Source organism: Phyllobates terribilis, unplaced genomic scaffold, assembly GCF_046119375.1.
Source record: "Phyllobates terribilis strain yellow unplaced genomic scaffold, ASM4611937v1 Scaffold_2__4_contigs__length_985480577, whole genome shotgun sequence".
NCBI lineage: Eukaryota > Metazoa > Chordata > Amphibia > Anura > Dendrobatidae > Phyllobates > Phyllobates terribilis.
Genome location: NW_027362762.1, coordinates 199108870 through 199122977, shown reverse-complemented (window position 1 = coordinate 199122977; position 14108 = coordinate 199108870). Strand labels below are relative to the sequence as shown.

General features: G+C 42.2%; 1 protein-coding gene across 3 annotated transcripts in view; it reads right to left on the bottom strand.

The window, feature by feature from the left end:
* Positions 1-227: 227 nt before the first annotated feature.
* Positions 228-14108, bottom strand: part of ARF3 (ARF GTPase 3) — a 46228-nt gene continuing 32347 nt past the window's right edge. For all 3 annotated transcript variants that reach the window (XM_073663785.1, XM_073663786.1, XM_073663787.1), the window contains 2 exons: positions 6148-6272; positions 228-6042 (listed from right to left, as the gene is read on the bottom strand). In XM_073663785.1, the coding sequence (XP_073519886.1) occupies positions 5881-6042; positions 6148-6272 (287 nt within the window). In that variant the 3' untranslated portion in view covers positions 228-5880. The remainder of the gene's footprint in view (positions 6043-6147; positions 6273-14108) is intronic.

The window sequence follows — 14108 nt, the reverse complement described above, 5'->3', positions numbered from 1 at the left end:
ACAGACCTGGAAGTGTCAGCTTCATGTGAAGCTCAAAAGGTCCAGAGTAAAATATTCAAGATTTCAAAATTATTTTAAGATAATGCAATAAAAAAATAATCACCAAAATTATAAAAAAAAACAAAAAAACAACAACCCACAAAAATTTGCTTAGTTTATGATTACACATTCACTTTAAAAAAGGTCACCAATACACCTGGACAAAAGAACAGAAACAACACGGTGTCTTGCTTCCAGTGGTTTAATTCTTTTCTTTTTGAACACATACAGCTTACATTCCAAAATATACAAACAAAAAGAATAACCAGCAGAAACCATACGTTCCACTATACACCACACAGACCAGAGGTAAAAGAGTAGAGTACAGTTGAAAAAGTCTAGTTAGGCAACAGCATCAACTAAGTTATTAGAAGAAGAAAAGAAACACCAGGAAAAGTAACCTGATTACAACCAAACAATATCAATAAATAGCAAATCAACCATCACTGGAGAAAACAAAATGGTCCCTTATGTAAAAAGTGCACTACATGGTATGAAAGAGGACAACGGCAGCTCAGGTTTATTAACACAGCCTCTTCCCAACACAGGGATGTAGTCAAAAGCACCCGAGAGTGTTAAGTACCAGCAGCAACTCTGGGTACAAGATTCATCTTCAGATACTGTTCAAGATGGTTCTTTCTAGTTTCATCTGGATTTTCCATTTTTATTGTAGCACTTAAGGGTTAAAATAAATAGCACTTGTACAATAGAGAGAAACCTACATAGTATATATTGTATATTTAGCAGAATACTGCAAGTTTGTCCTCACAAATAATGGTTTCCCTTACTTCTCTATATCTTCTGTTTGTTAAATTAGTCAAACCATGAGGGTAGCGGTCATTTCCCTTTAACAATTACATCACAAAAAAGGGGTTGTCCATTTCTGACAACCCCTGCTTAAATCACTGCAGTGTCTGATATAAACTAAGACCAAATCAATACTTCCCCTCCTGCAGCAGTGTTGACATCGGCGCTGCCATTTCTAGAGGATCACAAGACAGTGCTGTATCATGTGACCGCTGCAGTCAATTATTAACTGTCTGCAGCCTTTATTCCATGAGAGCGGACATTTGTTTTGACAGAATACTGAAGGGTTTCAGCCAATCAGTTGCTGTTGATTGGCTGCAGGGGTCATGTGAGCAGTTTGAGAATAGCAGCCTCAACATCTCAGGAATGACCCTGCTGCGGGAAGAGAGCAGAGGTTGTTTTTAATTTATATTGGGCACTGACGTGATTATGCAGGGGTTGTCAAGTAGTCGGCAACCCCTTTTAAATGAGCCCAGCAATAGGAGGAGCCCTTTAATGATGTAGATGTAAAATGTTTAAAAACAGTATTTCCGCAGTATTTGGCAACACTATAATTGATAAAGCCTAAAATTAAGCTTTTTTTCTAACTAAAGACTCCAATGTATGGAAAATATTGGACTGTCCCCTCAAAAAAACATGAAAAGCAAAAAAGGACCGAAAAAGGGTATTTCATTATATTAGTCATCCATGTGCCATATGTGGGCTCTGCAGCTTTTTTCATTGTGTTTATTAATTTCACAATAAAAAAAAATATCCATTTACAGTCATGGCTGAAAGTGTTGACATCTTTGAAATTGTTCAAGAAAATGAAGTATTTCTCCTAGAAAATTATTGCAATTACACGTTTTCTTATACACCTGTTTAGATCTTTTTGTGTTGTTGCATTACACACACACAGAAAATTATTGCAATTACACATGCTTATTTCCTTTGTGTGTATTGGAACAACACAAAAAAAAAAAAAAAAGAGAAAAAAAAAGGGAAAATTGGACATCATTTTACACAAAACCCCCAAAAAGGGTCAGACAAAATTGTTGGCACTCTCAACTTAATATTTGGTTGCACACCCGTTGGAATAAATAACTGCAATTAATTGCTTTCTATAATCATCAACAACCTTCTTACAACTCTCAACTGGAATTTTGGACTATTCTTTTGCAAAACTACTCCATGTCTCCGATATTTGAAGGGTGCCTTCTCTCATCAATTTTAAGATCTCTCCACAGGTGTCAATGGGATCTGGACTAGTGATGATCGAGCATGCTCATTGCTCGAGATTTATGAGCATGCTCGGGCAAGCACTTATCTTCAGCATGCTCGGGCTTTTAGTTTTCGTCGCTCCGTGAACATGATTTGCGACTGTTTGACAGCTTTAATACATGTGAGGAATGCCTGTTTTTCCAGCATTCCTCACATGTATTAAAGCTGTCAAACAGTCTCAAATCATGTTCACAGAGCGACTAATACCGAGCATGCTCAAGATAATAGGTGCTCGCCCGAGCATGCTCGTAAATCTCGAGCAACGAGCATGCTCGATCATCACTAATCTGGACTTATTTCTGGCCACTTCAGAACTCTCCAGCGCTTTGTTTCCATGTATTTCTGGGTGCTTCTTGAAGTATGTTTGGGGTCATTGTCCCCCAGAACCTAGCACGCAAACCCAGCTTTCTGACACTGGGCAATACATTGTGACCCAAAATCCTTCGGTAATCTTCAGATTTCATGATGCTTTGCACATGATCAAGGCAAACAGTGCCAGAGGCAGCAAAACAACCTCAAGACATCTTTGAACCTCCAGCATATTTGATTGTAGGTACGGTGTTCTTTTTTTTGTAGGCCTCATTCAGTTTCTGGTAAACAGTAAAATTATGTGCTTTACCAAAAAGCTCTATCTTGGTCTCATCTGTCCACAAGAAGCTTTCCCAGAAAGATTTTGGCTTACTCGTGTACATTTTAGCAATCTGCAGTCTAGCTTTTAGGTCTCTGTGTCAGCAGTGGTGTCCTCTTGGATCTCCTGCCATAGCGTTTTATTTCATTCGAATGTTGACGGATAATTCACGCCGACACCGATGCACCCTGTGCCTGAAGGACAGCTTGAATTTCTTTGGAACTTGATTGGGACTGCTTATCCACCATCTGGACTATCCTGCGTTGCAACCTTTCAGCAAATTTTCTCTGCCATCCACGTCCAGGGAGATTAGCTACAGTGCCATGGGTTGAGATCGTCTTGATTATGTTGTGCATCATGGACAAAGGAACATCAAGATCTCTGGAGATGGACTTGAAATATATTAATCTCAAGGTTCCAACAATTTTGGTTCTCAAGTCTTCAGGCAGTTCTCCATGCTTAATGTGGCACACGCAGACACACAATGCAAAGACTTATCTTGTTTCAGTTGTGATTTTCATATTGCCCACACCTGTTACTTGCCACAGGTGAGTTTCAACGAGCATCACATGCTTGAAACAAAGTTGTTTAACCACAATTTTGGAAAGGTGCCAAGAATTTTGTTCGACCCATTTTCGGGGTTGTGTGTGAAATTATGTCCAATTTGCATTTTTTTGCTCTGTTTTTTTGTGTGTTGTTCCAATACACACAAAAGGAAATAAACATGTGTATAATAAAACGTGTAATTGCAATAATTTTCTGGAACAATTTCAAGGGTGCCAACACTTTCAGCCATGACTGTATATGGCATGCTGCGGTCTTTTTGACTTTCTTGTGGAATTGTTTCTTGGGCATTTGCCTTCCAAATCCTGAATACTGAAGAATGGTGCTGCCGTGATCCTCCTTGGAAAAAATATCCACAGCAGCCAGTTAATCCCATACCTTACAGTGAATACCAGCCTTTCTGGAGCTGTGAACACTGAACTTTTTATGAGCGATTGACTGTAAAAGTTGAAAGGCCTGTGTGAAGAAAACAGATTGGTCAGCTGATGAGTGTGCCAACCTCAGTAAAGATATAAATCACTGGAACAGGAGTGGTGAGGAATTAAGAGCGGTAGGTGAGCATGCGCGATGCTGCTCCATTCAAAGTCTATAGGACTGATGAAGCCCGCCGAGTAGCGCGTTTGGTGGTTTCCAGCAGCCCTATTGACAATGAATGTAACAGCTGGACGCTTGCTCTACCTTCACCCCATGCAAACTTCTCACTGCAATGTTGGGCCTTTGGGTACCCGATCTAGTGGTTGAGTAGGGTCCCTGCAGTGCGCCAGGACTGGGAAATAATGGGAAATGGCTAAGAAATATTAAAAAGTGCCATAATGAGTGTGCAATAGCCATAATACAATTAATTAAAAACTATAGCAGAAGTGTCAAATTTATCAAGATTTACCACAATGTGATAGAACGTCAAACATGAGGCTATTTCCCCAATCCTGCAATAGCAGAAGTCCTCTGAGAAGACAGGAGATGGGAACACAGGACATGTTTTTCTCTAGAAAAAAAAACAGCAGAGAGGAAATTACATCTCCCATGATGTTGTGCTAACTGCCAGGGGCCAAAAAAGTTTCCCATCCTGGGTCCACAGAAACCAAATCTCTATCTTAAAAGAAAAAAAATAAATAAATAAACAGAAAGATACGAGAGGCGATTTTGGTATCTGACACTCCTGTCATTACAATAATCCCCATTATTCCATCTGAAAACATTTTGCAGACAGAAAAAGGTCACTTGGAAAAATCTGTTTTAAATCTATGATGTAAAGATGAATCACCTTAACACTAAATCCCCATCACGTTGTTTGCTTCACAGAGAGTTACGAGTTGCACAAATCATGAGTGCACGCTCTCTGTTTTTTCATTTCGCAGAATTATGACAAAATAGAATAAAAAAACAAAATGTAAAAAAATAAATTTAGCCGCAACCAAGTTCGAGGGAAAGCGTCAGCGCTGATCATACGAAACTCTTAATTTTATTGAAAGGTTTTAATGCAAATACGATGCTATTGGAATGTCATCAGCTGGACGGGCTCCCAGTGATGTAACTGACAGGAGGAGTGGAGATTGCCACAATGAGCTCATTGGGAGCTGCTCCAGTCATTAGAAATAAGGGTGGTGAGACAAGAGCACAATGTGCTCAAATAACCTCTTATTTCATTACAGCAGGTGTCTAGAAATTAAAACGCACAAACCACATGCACTGCACAGTTCATATACAGTAAAACTTTCCCACTGGCTCAATACAGTTGCAAAGGAAATAATACTATGGCTTTTGCGGTCAGTTTTTACCATCCGACTACATGGGATTCATTTTGCTTTATTGCACCACACTTCAAACACCGTAAAGAAGCCAGCTCTTGTGTGTATCCGGTATAAATGAAGCACACGAGCAGCGGAGTCCGATTTCAGCACCACCCTGAAGATCTATGCAGATATAGATCACAGTACACCGTAGTAATGAGATCCGTACCGAAAACAATATATGGCCTTGGAATATATGGAAAGTTAATAAATTATTCTAGAGTAAAACGAGTCCGTCATTTATAGGACTCAAACATCTTGTACCTGAATTAAAAACAAACAAACAAAAAAAAATCTACAAAAGTTCACTTGTTCGGTGTACTAAATTTTCTTGTATGAAGCACTGAAGACAACCTGCCTTAAAAACAATCACAGTAAGCCAAATACATCTCTCCATCTTCAGCATAGGGAGCTTCCACAGAACATACAGACACAAAACAGCACAGCTCCCAAATCCTTTCCTTACCAACCCTGTCTACAGGGGGTACACTGCTATGGCAGAGGCTGCCAAATCTCACAAGTCCTCCCCCACCCAAATCTCCAAAAGGACAAATAAAGAGCGAGTAACAGCAGCTGGATGAGTCAGAAGAAACACGGCACCCGATAAAAACACCCCAAACCAAAACGGCAAAGTAAGCTAGTGTGGAACCAGGAGAAGCAGGTGGAATAGGGTGGTCTGTGTCGAAAGCCAACCCCAACCTGCCCTGGCGCAAGAGGGAATTTTGGATTGAGGGGGATGGGGGAAGAAAAGTCAGGCGCACGCTGGGGAGGCAGAGGTAGGGCCACAAATCATTACTTCTTGTTCTTTAGTTGGTTGGCTAGCCAGTCCAGGCCCTCGTAGAGACCATCTCCACTGGTGGCACAGGTGGACTGGATGTACCAGTTGCGATGACGAAGAGAATGAAGGCCCAGTTTGTCTGTGATTTCTGCAGCATTCATGGCATTGGGGAGGTCCTGTAATGAGATTATTAGGAAGGGATTTTAGTAAGGAACATATAATGGAATAAAAAGGACATAAAAAGACGTCTCATATAGAGAACTACTACACATGAAACCAACCTGTTTATTTGCAAAAACAAGCAGTACAGCATCCCGAAGCTCATCTTCTGCTAGCATCCTCATTAGCTCTTCACGTGCCTCATTAACTCGTTCTCTGTCATTGCTGTCAACCACAAATATTAACCCTGGAAAAAAATAGGTAAATAGATAGATGAATAACTGCCAATTCCGGTCAGACAAAGTGGTGGGGTCATTTAAGGTATATGTTCAGAATCTGCCACAATGTCCAATACACGTGGGTCCCATATCTTGAGAAATGGTCACTACCCATTTGCAAGAAAAAAAAGTAGTCATGGTGTTAAAAAATAAATGCAAAACAGCACTAGCTTACCTGGTAGTTTTTGTGTGTTAAAAGGGTTGTTGCAACATCTATCCATACGCCCTATTAGAGTTTATGGATAAGAGAGCTAGATAACCCCCCCCCCCTCCTCTATGAGGCAGTAATTAGAGACCCTCTGTTGAAAATACCTGGCGACCACAACTTCCCAAGCACTTTGACCTGTGACTGGGGTGCCAACAGTGCTGATTGCCCAGGGAGCAGTATTCGGAAATGGGTTAACGATAACCTTTTTAAAATTAACTGGTCACCTAGGAAAACACTACCTGCAGATAGGTGGTTGATCTCAAGGTAAAAAGAGTTACAGTGCTGCCTGACCGCCTTATTGAAAGTGCGATACCAGACTGTAAATCATTCCTTGCATGTCATGATTGAAAGCCAGTGGCTGCCGGGAGAAAATAAATTAATTTTCTCCTGGTAGCTGCACTTTCAGTAAGGCGACAAGGCAGCATTGTAACGCTATTCACTTGCAGGATGACCCTAGATCTGCAGGTAAATAACATTTTTCTGAGGTGACAGGTTCCCTGTAACATCATTTTTGCATATAATTAGGGCAGAGCAAGACCAGTGATTAGAGTTTATCTGCATTGTCTAAGGGCTCTTTCACAGGTCAGTATCTCCGGTATGCGTGATGACAGTTTCCACAAGTACCGGAGACACTGACATGTCCGTGTACTCCCCATGCTGACATGTCCGTTTTTTTTTTTACGGATACACGGTTGGCAAAACATACCACACGAAAGTCCTTATACTCACCTAAATGTCCCCCAAGGTAATCCATGCGACTGCTGACGCCGAGGAGCATGAACTGCTCCGGAGCTGCGCTAAGTGATTGACAGGACACCACTCCTGAGCTCCTTCTCCCCGGCGGATTACAGCGGGGGACACTTATACTCACCTAAGTACTTTATTATTTTATTCTTATTTTTACACAGGGACACTGGGGGAGCAAACTACCACTACCCTCATCATTGTCCCTGCCGGTGCTGATCGCAGCGCCGGCAGGGAACCATGAGGAGTGCAGTGTTCAGCACCCAGTGCCTGGGAACAGTGCTAAACTGTAGAACTTATTCCCAGGCGCCTGTACGTGTGATCCTGATGCAGGACACGGATGCAACACGTAAAAAACACACGGACACATGGTACACGGATATATCCGGACGTGTGAAACCGGCCTAACAGGAATTTAGGGTAGCCACCTAAACCCTTATTGGTTCTGTGACCACCATCAGGCTGGTGCTCTATGCCTCACTCATGTTTAATCCCTTCACGCTAAGGCCAATTTCTGTTTTTGTTTTTCCTCCTCTTCCGTGAGCCATAACGCTTATTTTTCTGTCCATATAGACATATCAGGGCTTGTTTTTTGTGAGATAAGTTGTACTTTTGAATGACACCATTCATTTTACCACATAGTGTACTGGAAAAATGGAGAAAAAATTCCAAGCGCGGTGAAATTGTGAAAAAAACAACAACGCAATTCTGATACTGTTTTTTGGGGGGAATTGTTTTTACAGTCTACATTTTGTGGTAAAAATGATCTCACAACAGGATTCTCCTCATCAATACGATTACGGCGATACCAAACATGTTGAGTTTTTGTTTGCTTGTTTTTTTGCCAGTTATGGGGCGGGCTCGATGCGGAAGCCCACTCCATACACACACGCTTCAGACTTGCGTCGTATATGTACAGCGGATGTTGTGAAGGGGATAACAATGTAGCTCTGCTTAATCAGACTAGCTGCTAAGTGTAAGCCCAAGCTCGCCAGGAAGAAACTGCAGAGATGATTTCCATTACAACCAAAAGATACTAAACCACACCCAACAGTCACATTTACAGCAGATGAGCCACAATGAGAGCTGAATTCTTCAGTTAAAAAACCTGCTAAAATGTATTAAAAAAAAAAAAAATTTTTGCACCATATTATGATTGTCATTCAAAACTGCAGGCCATGTGAACTAATAGAGAAGGTAAAATTAGATAAATAAAACTACTGCGCTAGAATGCTAAGGTAGTATACACCTATTAATATATCAATGCACACATAGGGAAAAACCTGCGGGATCCGCAAGTGCAACAGAAAAAAATATATATTTTTCAAAAAGTGAGATGTCTATATATGTTGCGGTGACCCCTTAGGGTTTGGCACTATCAAATTTGGTCCCCCTTCATCAGAGGAGATCGGAACATCTCCGAAACTCGTAATGGATTGGACAGAGCACCCAGGTTTCTGTCCCTGTGCGAACCTGTGACGTCACAAGCTGCTGCCATTTCCCTACACGTGGTTTGCTTAGCGGCAGATTTGCCACCGGCCGGGGCTCTCTGCACGCTCGCAGCGTGATTTACATTGACTTTTCAATGCACCTCAGGACCACAAAAGTTTCATCTCAGTCTGACTCTTCAAAACAGTGAGTGGTCGGAGGTCCTCCTCCATAAATTTATGTATTAGCACCCCAGTGCTCATTTGTGGATTTTGGCAGAAAACATTGGACTCCATCACAGCCGGTTCACGGACCTAAGGGGCTGACTGATCGGCACACAGTTGGAAGTGCATTGAGCTGTAAGGTTGGATTGCTGCTAAAGGGAAAGAAAAAGAAAAACTCTTTAAATCTTCTTCTTTAGCAAGTGTGAACGAGCTGAGTGTAACTGGAACGTAAGTGCGAACGGAAGTAAGTGTGTGACTTGTTTTTCAGTGACTTTGGAATCAGGGAGTTTGGAAGGGAGGACTTTGGACTGAATTGCTGTCTGTATTTTATTAATTCTTTAAATTTCTTTTTAATTAACATTCCTGTCTAGTGCAATCCCCATTAGGAAATGAGCTCCATTATTGACAATGCTATCCACTGTACATCTTGCCACATGTATGCAATCCTTGAACAGCCGGTCGTGGGTGCATACTGCTGTGAGAGATGTGTGCACATTGTACGTTTGGAAGCTCAGGTCCTGGATCTAAATGAGCAGCTGGCAACACTGAGATCCATAGACAATATGGAAAGGAGTCTGCTGCTCACTGAGCAGCGGCTCACTGGGGTAGATGTGGGGGAGGGTGGTAGTAGGGAGCTGCAGGACAGTGAGGCAGCTAGGTGGGTGACAGTTAGAAGAGGGGTGCAGGGAAGAGTGCCAGGGAGGCTAGTCCTGGTCTGGCACACCCCAATATGTTTGCAAAGTTGGCAGATGAGGGCGGTGTCAGTACAGGGGTAGCACTGCTTCAGCAACGTATGTCCTCTGAAAGCCGGAGGAGCGTCAGCTACAATAAGGGGGGAAATAGGAGAGCAGGGCAGGGCAGGCAGGTGCTGGTAGTGGGGGACTCAATTATTAGGGGAACAGATAGGGCAATCTGTCACAAAGACAGGGATCGTCGAACAGTGTGCTGCCTACCTGGCGCTCGAGTCCGGCACATCACTGATCGGGTTGACTGATTACTGGGATGGGCTGGTAAGGATACAGCGGTCATGGTGCACATTGGCACAAATGACAAAGTTAGACGTAGGTGGAAGGTCCTTAAAGATGATTTCAGGGAATTAGCCTGGAAGCTTAAAGCAAGGACATTCAAGGTGGTATTCTCTGAAATACTGCCTGTACCACGTGCCACGCCAGAGAGGGAGATAAATAAGTGGCTCAGGAATTGGCGTAGGAAGGAGGGGTTTGGGTTCCTGGAGAACTGGGCCGACTTCTCCGTTGGCTACAGGTTCTACGCTAGGGACGGGTTGCACCTCAATGGGGAGGGTACAGCTGTGCTAGGGGAGAAAATGGCTAGAAGGTTGGAGGAGTGTTTACACTAGGGATTGGGGGGAGGGTATTCATTTTATAGGTGAGGAAGATTGTGCCCAGGTCACTAACTGCACTAATAAAGAAATTGGGGGTGGGGTTAGAACAGTCAATATAGTAAGAAGGAATAGAGGTATAGAGAGATACATAAAATGCATGTACACTAATGCCAGAAGCCTCACCAACAAAATGTAGGAATTCAAATGAATTTTGTTGTTAAATAATTATGACATGGTGGGGATATCTGAGACATGGCTGGACGAGGGCCATGACTGGGCAGTTAACTTAAAGGGTTATAGTCTGTTCAGAAATGACCGTACAAACAAGCGAGTGAGGGGGGGGGGGGGTGTTTATATGTAAAATCATCCTTAAAACCCAGGTTCTTCAAAGTAGCCACCTTTTGCTTTGCGCACTCTTGGCATTCTCTTGATGAGCTTCAAGAGGTAGTCACCGGAAATGGTTTTCACTTCACAGATGTGCCCTGTCAGGTTTAATAAGTGGGATTTCTTGCCTTATAAATGGGGTTGGGACCATCAGTTGTGTTGTGCAGAAGTCTGGTGGATACACAGCTGATAGTCCTATGAATAGACTGTTAGAATTTGTATTATGGCAAGAAAAAAGCAGCCAAGTAAAGAAAAACGAGTGGCCATCATTACTTTAAGAAATGAAGGTCAGTCAGTCCGAAAAATTGGTATAACTTTGAATGTGTCCCCAAGTGCAGTTGCAAAAACCATCAAGCACTACAAAGAAACTGGCTCACATGAGGACCGCCCCAGGAAAGGAAGACCAAGAGTCACCTCTTCTTCTGAGGATAAGTTTATCCGAGTTACCAGCCTCAGAAATCGCAGGTTAACAGAAGCTCAGATTAGAGACCAGGTCAATGCCACACAGAGTTCTAGCAGCAGACACATCTCTTCAACAACTGTTAAGAGGAGACTTTGTGCAGCAGGCCTTCGTGGTAAAATAGCTGCTAGGAAACCACTGCTAAGGACAGGCAACAATCAGAAGAGACTTGTTTGGGCTAAAGAACACAAGGAATGGACATTAGACCAGTGCAAATCTGTGCTTTGGTCTGATCAGTCCAAATTTGAGATCTTTGGTTCGAACCACCGTGTCTTTGTGCGACGCAGAAAAGGTGAACGGATGGACTCTACATGCCTGGTTCCCACTGTGAAGCATGGAGGAGGAGGTGTGATAGTGTGGGGGTGCTTTGTTGGTGCCACTGTTGGGGATTTATTCAAAATTGAAGGCATACTGAACCAACATGGCTACCACAGCATCTTGCAGCGGCATGCTATTCCATCCGGTTTGCGTTTAGTTGGACCATCATTTATTTTCACAGGACAATGACCCCAAACACACCTCCAGGCTGTGTAAGGGCTATTTGACCAAGAAGGAGAGTGATGGGGTGCTACGCTAGATGACCTGGCCTCCACAGTCACCAGACCTGAACCCAATCGAGATGGTTTGGGGTGAGCTCGACCGCAGAGTGAAGGCAAAAGGGCCAACAAGAACTAAGCATCTCTGGGAACTCCTTCAAGATTGTTCGAAGACCATTTCCGGTGACTACCTCTTGAAGCTCATCAAGAGAATGCCAAGAGTGTGCAAAGTAGTCATCAAAGCAAAAGGTGGCTACTGCTGACAACAAAATCACACAAAAATCATCAATGGAAATCAAATTTATTAACCAATGGAGGCCTGGATTTGGAGTCACCCCCTTCTCCTGGTGTACTGGCCAGTGTCCTGGTAGCGCCTCCAGCCTCTGGACACTACGCTGACAGACACAGCAAACCTTCTTGCCACAGCTCGCATTGATGTGCCATCCTGGAGGAGATCCCACAGGAGACCATCCGCAACCTTATCAGGAGCATGCCCAGGCGTTGTAGGGAGGTCATACAGGCATGTGGAGGCCACATACAATACCGAGCCTCATTTTGACTTGTTTTAAGGACATTACATCAAAGTTGTATCAGCCTGTAGTGTGTTTTTCCACTTTAATTTTGGGGGTGACTCCAAATCCAGGCCTCCATTGGTTAATAAATTTGATCTCCATTGATGATTTTTGTGTGATTTTGTTGACAGCACATTCAACTTTGTACAGAACAAAGTATTCAATGAGAATATTTCATTCATTCAGATCTAGGATGTGTTATTTGAGTGTTCCCTTTATTTTTTTGAGCAGTGTATATACCCTATGGGAATAAACATGCTAGAAATAGGAGGAAACCACTATGGCTAAATAGAGCTGTAAGGGGCGCAACAAGTGACAAAAAGAAAGCATTTAGAGAACTAAAGCAAGTAGGTAGTGATGAGGCATTAGATAAATACAGAAAATTAAATAAATTCTGTAAAAACCAAATCAAGGCAGCAAAGATTGAGACAGACAGAGAGACTCAGTGCCAGAGAAAGTAAACATAATCCCAAAATATTCTTTAACTACATAAATCGTAAGAAACTAAAAAAATGATAGTTTTGGCCCCTTAAAAATAGTATAGGTGAAATGGTGGATGAGGATGAGAAAAAAGCCAATATGCTAAATTAATTTTTTTCAACAGTATTTACACAAGAAAATCGCACGATCAGTGATAACAAAAATTCTCCATCAAATGTCACTTGCTTAACCCAGCAGAAAGTACGGCGGCATTTAAAAATCACTAAAGTTGACAAGTCCCCGGCCCCGGATGGGATAATTCCTGCAGTACTCGCGGGTGTAAGTAAAGTCATAGATAGACCATTATTTTTAATCTTTATAGATTTCATAATAATAGGGTCTGTACCACAGGACTGGCATATAGCAAATGTGGTGCCAATATTCAAAAAGGACAAAAACCAAAGTTGGAAATTAGTAAGTAAGCTTAACCTCTACTGTGGGTAAAATCCTGGAGGGTTTTCTAAGAGATGCTATAATAGAGTATCTGAAGAAAAATAACCTCATGACCCAATATCAACATGGGTTTACGAGGGACCGTTCCTGTCAAACTAATCTGATCAGCTTTTATGAGGAGGCAAGTTCCGGACTGGACCAAGGAAATGCAGTGGATGTTGTGTATATGGACTTTTCAAAAGCTTTTGATACTGTTCCACACAAAAGGTTGATACATAAAATGAGAACAATGGGGATAGGGGAAAATATAGTAAGTGGGTTAAGAAATGGCTCAGTGATAGGAAACAAAGGGTGGTTATTAATGGAACACACTCAGACTGGGTCACAGTTAATAGTGGGGTACCACAGGGGTCAGTATTGGGCCAGCTTCTTTTTAACATATTTATTAATGACCTTGTAGGGGGCATACAGAGTAATATTTCAATATTTGCAGATGACACTAAACTCTTCAAGGTAATCAATACAGAGGAGGACAATTTTATATTACAGGAGGATCTATGTAAACTAGAAGCTTGGGCTGATAAATGGCAAATGAGCTTTAATGGGGATAAATGTAAGGTAATGCACTTGGGCAGAGGAAATAAAATGTATAATTATATGCTTAATTGTAAAACACTGGGCAAAACTGTAATTGAAAAAGACCTGGGTGTATTGGTGGACGACAAGCTCACGTGTCAGGCAGCTGCTGCAAAGGCAAATAAAATAATGGGATGCATTAAAAGAGGCATAGATGCTCATGAGGAGAACATAATTTTACCTCTATACAAGTCACTAGTGCGACCACACTTAGAATACTGTGTACAGTTCTGGTCTCCGGTGTATAAGAAAGACAAAGCTGAACTAGAGCGGGTGCAGAGAGGAGCAACCAAGGTTATTAGAGCACTGGGGGGGTCTGCAACACCAAGACAGGTTATTAGACTTGGGGTTAGTTTGTCAAAACAAAGGCTTAGGGGTGATCGTATTACTATGTACAA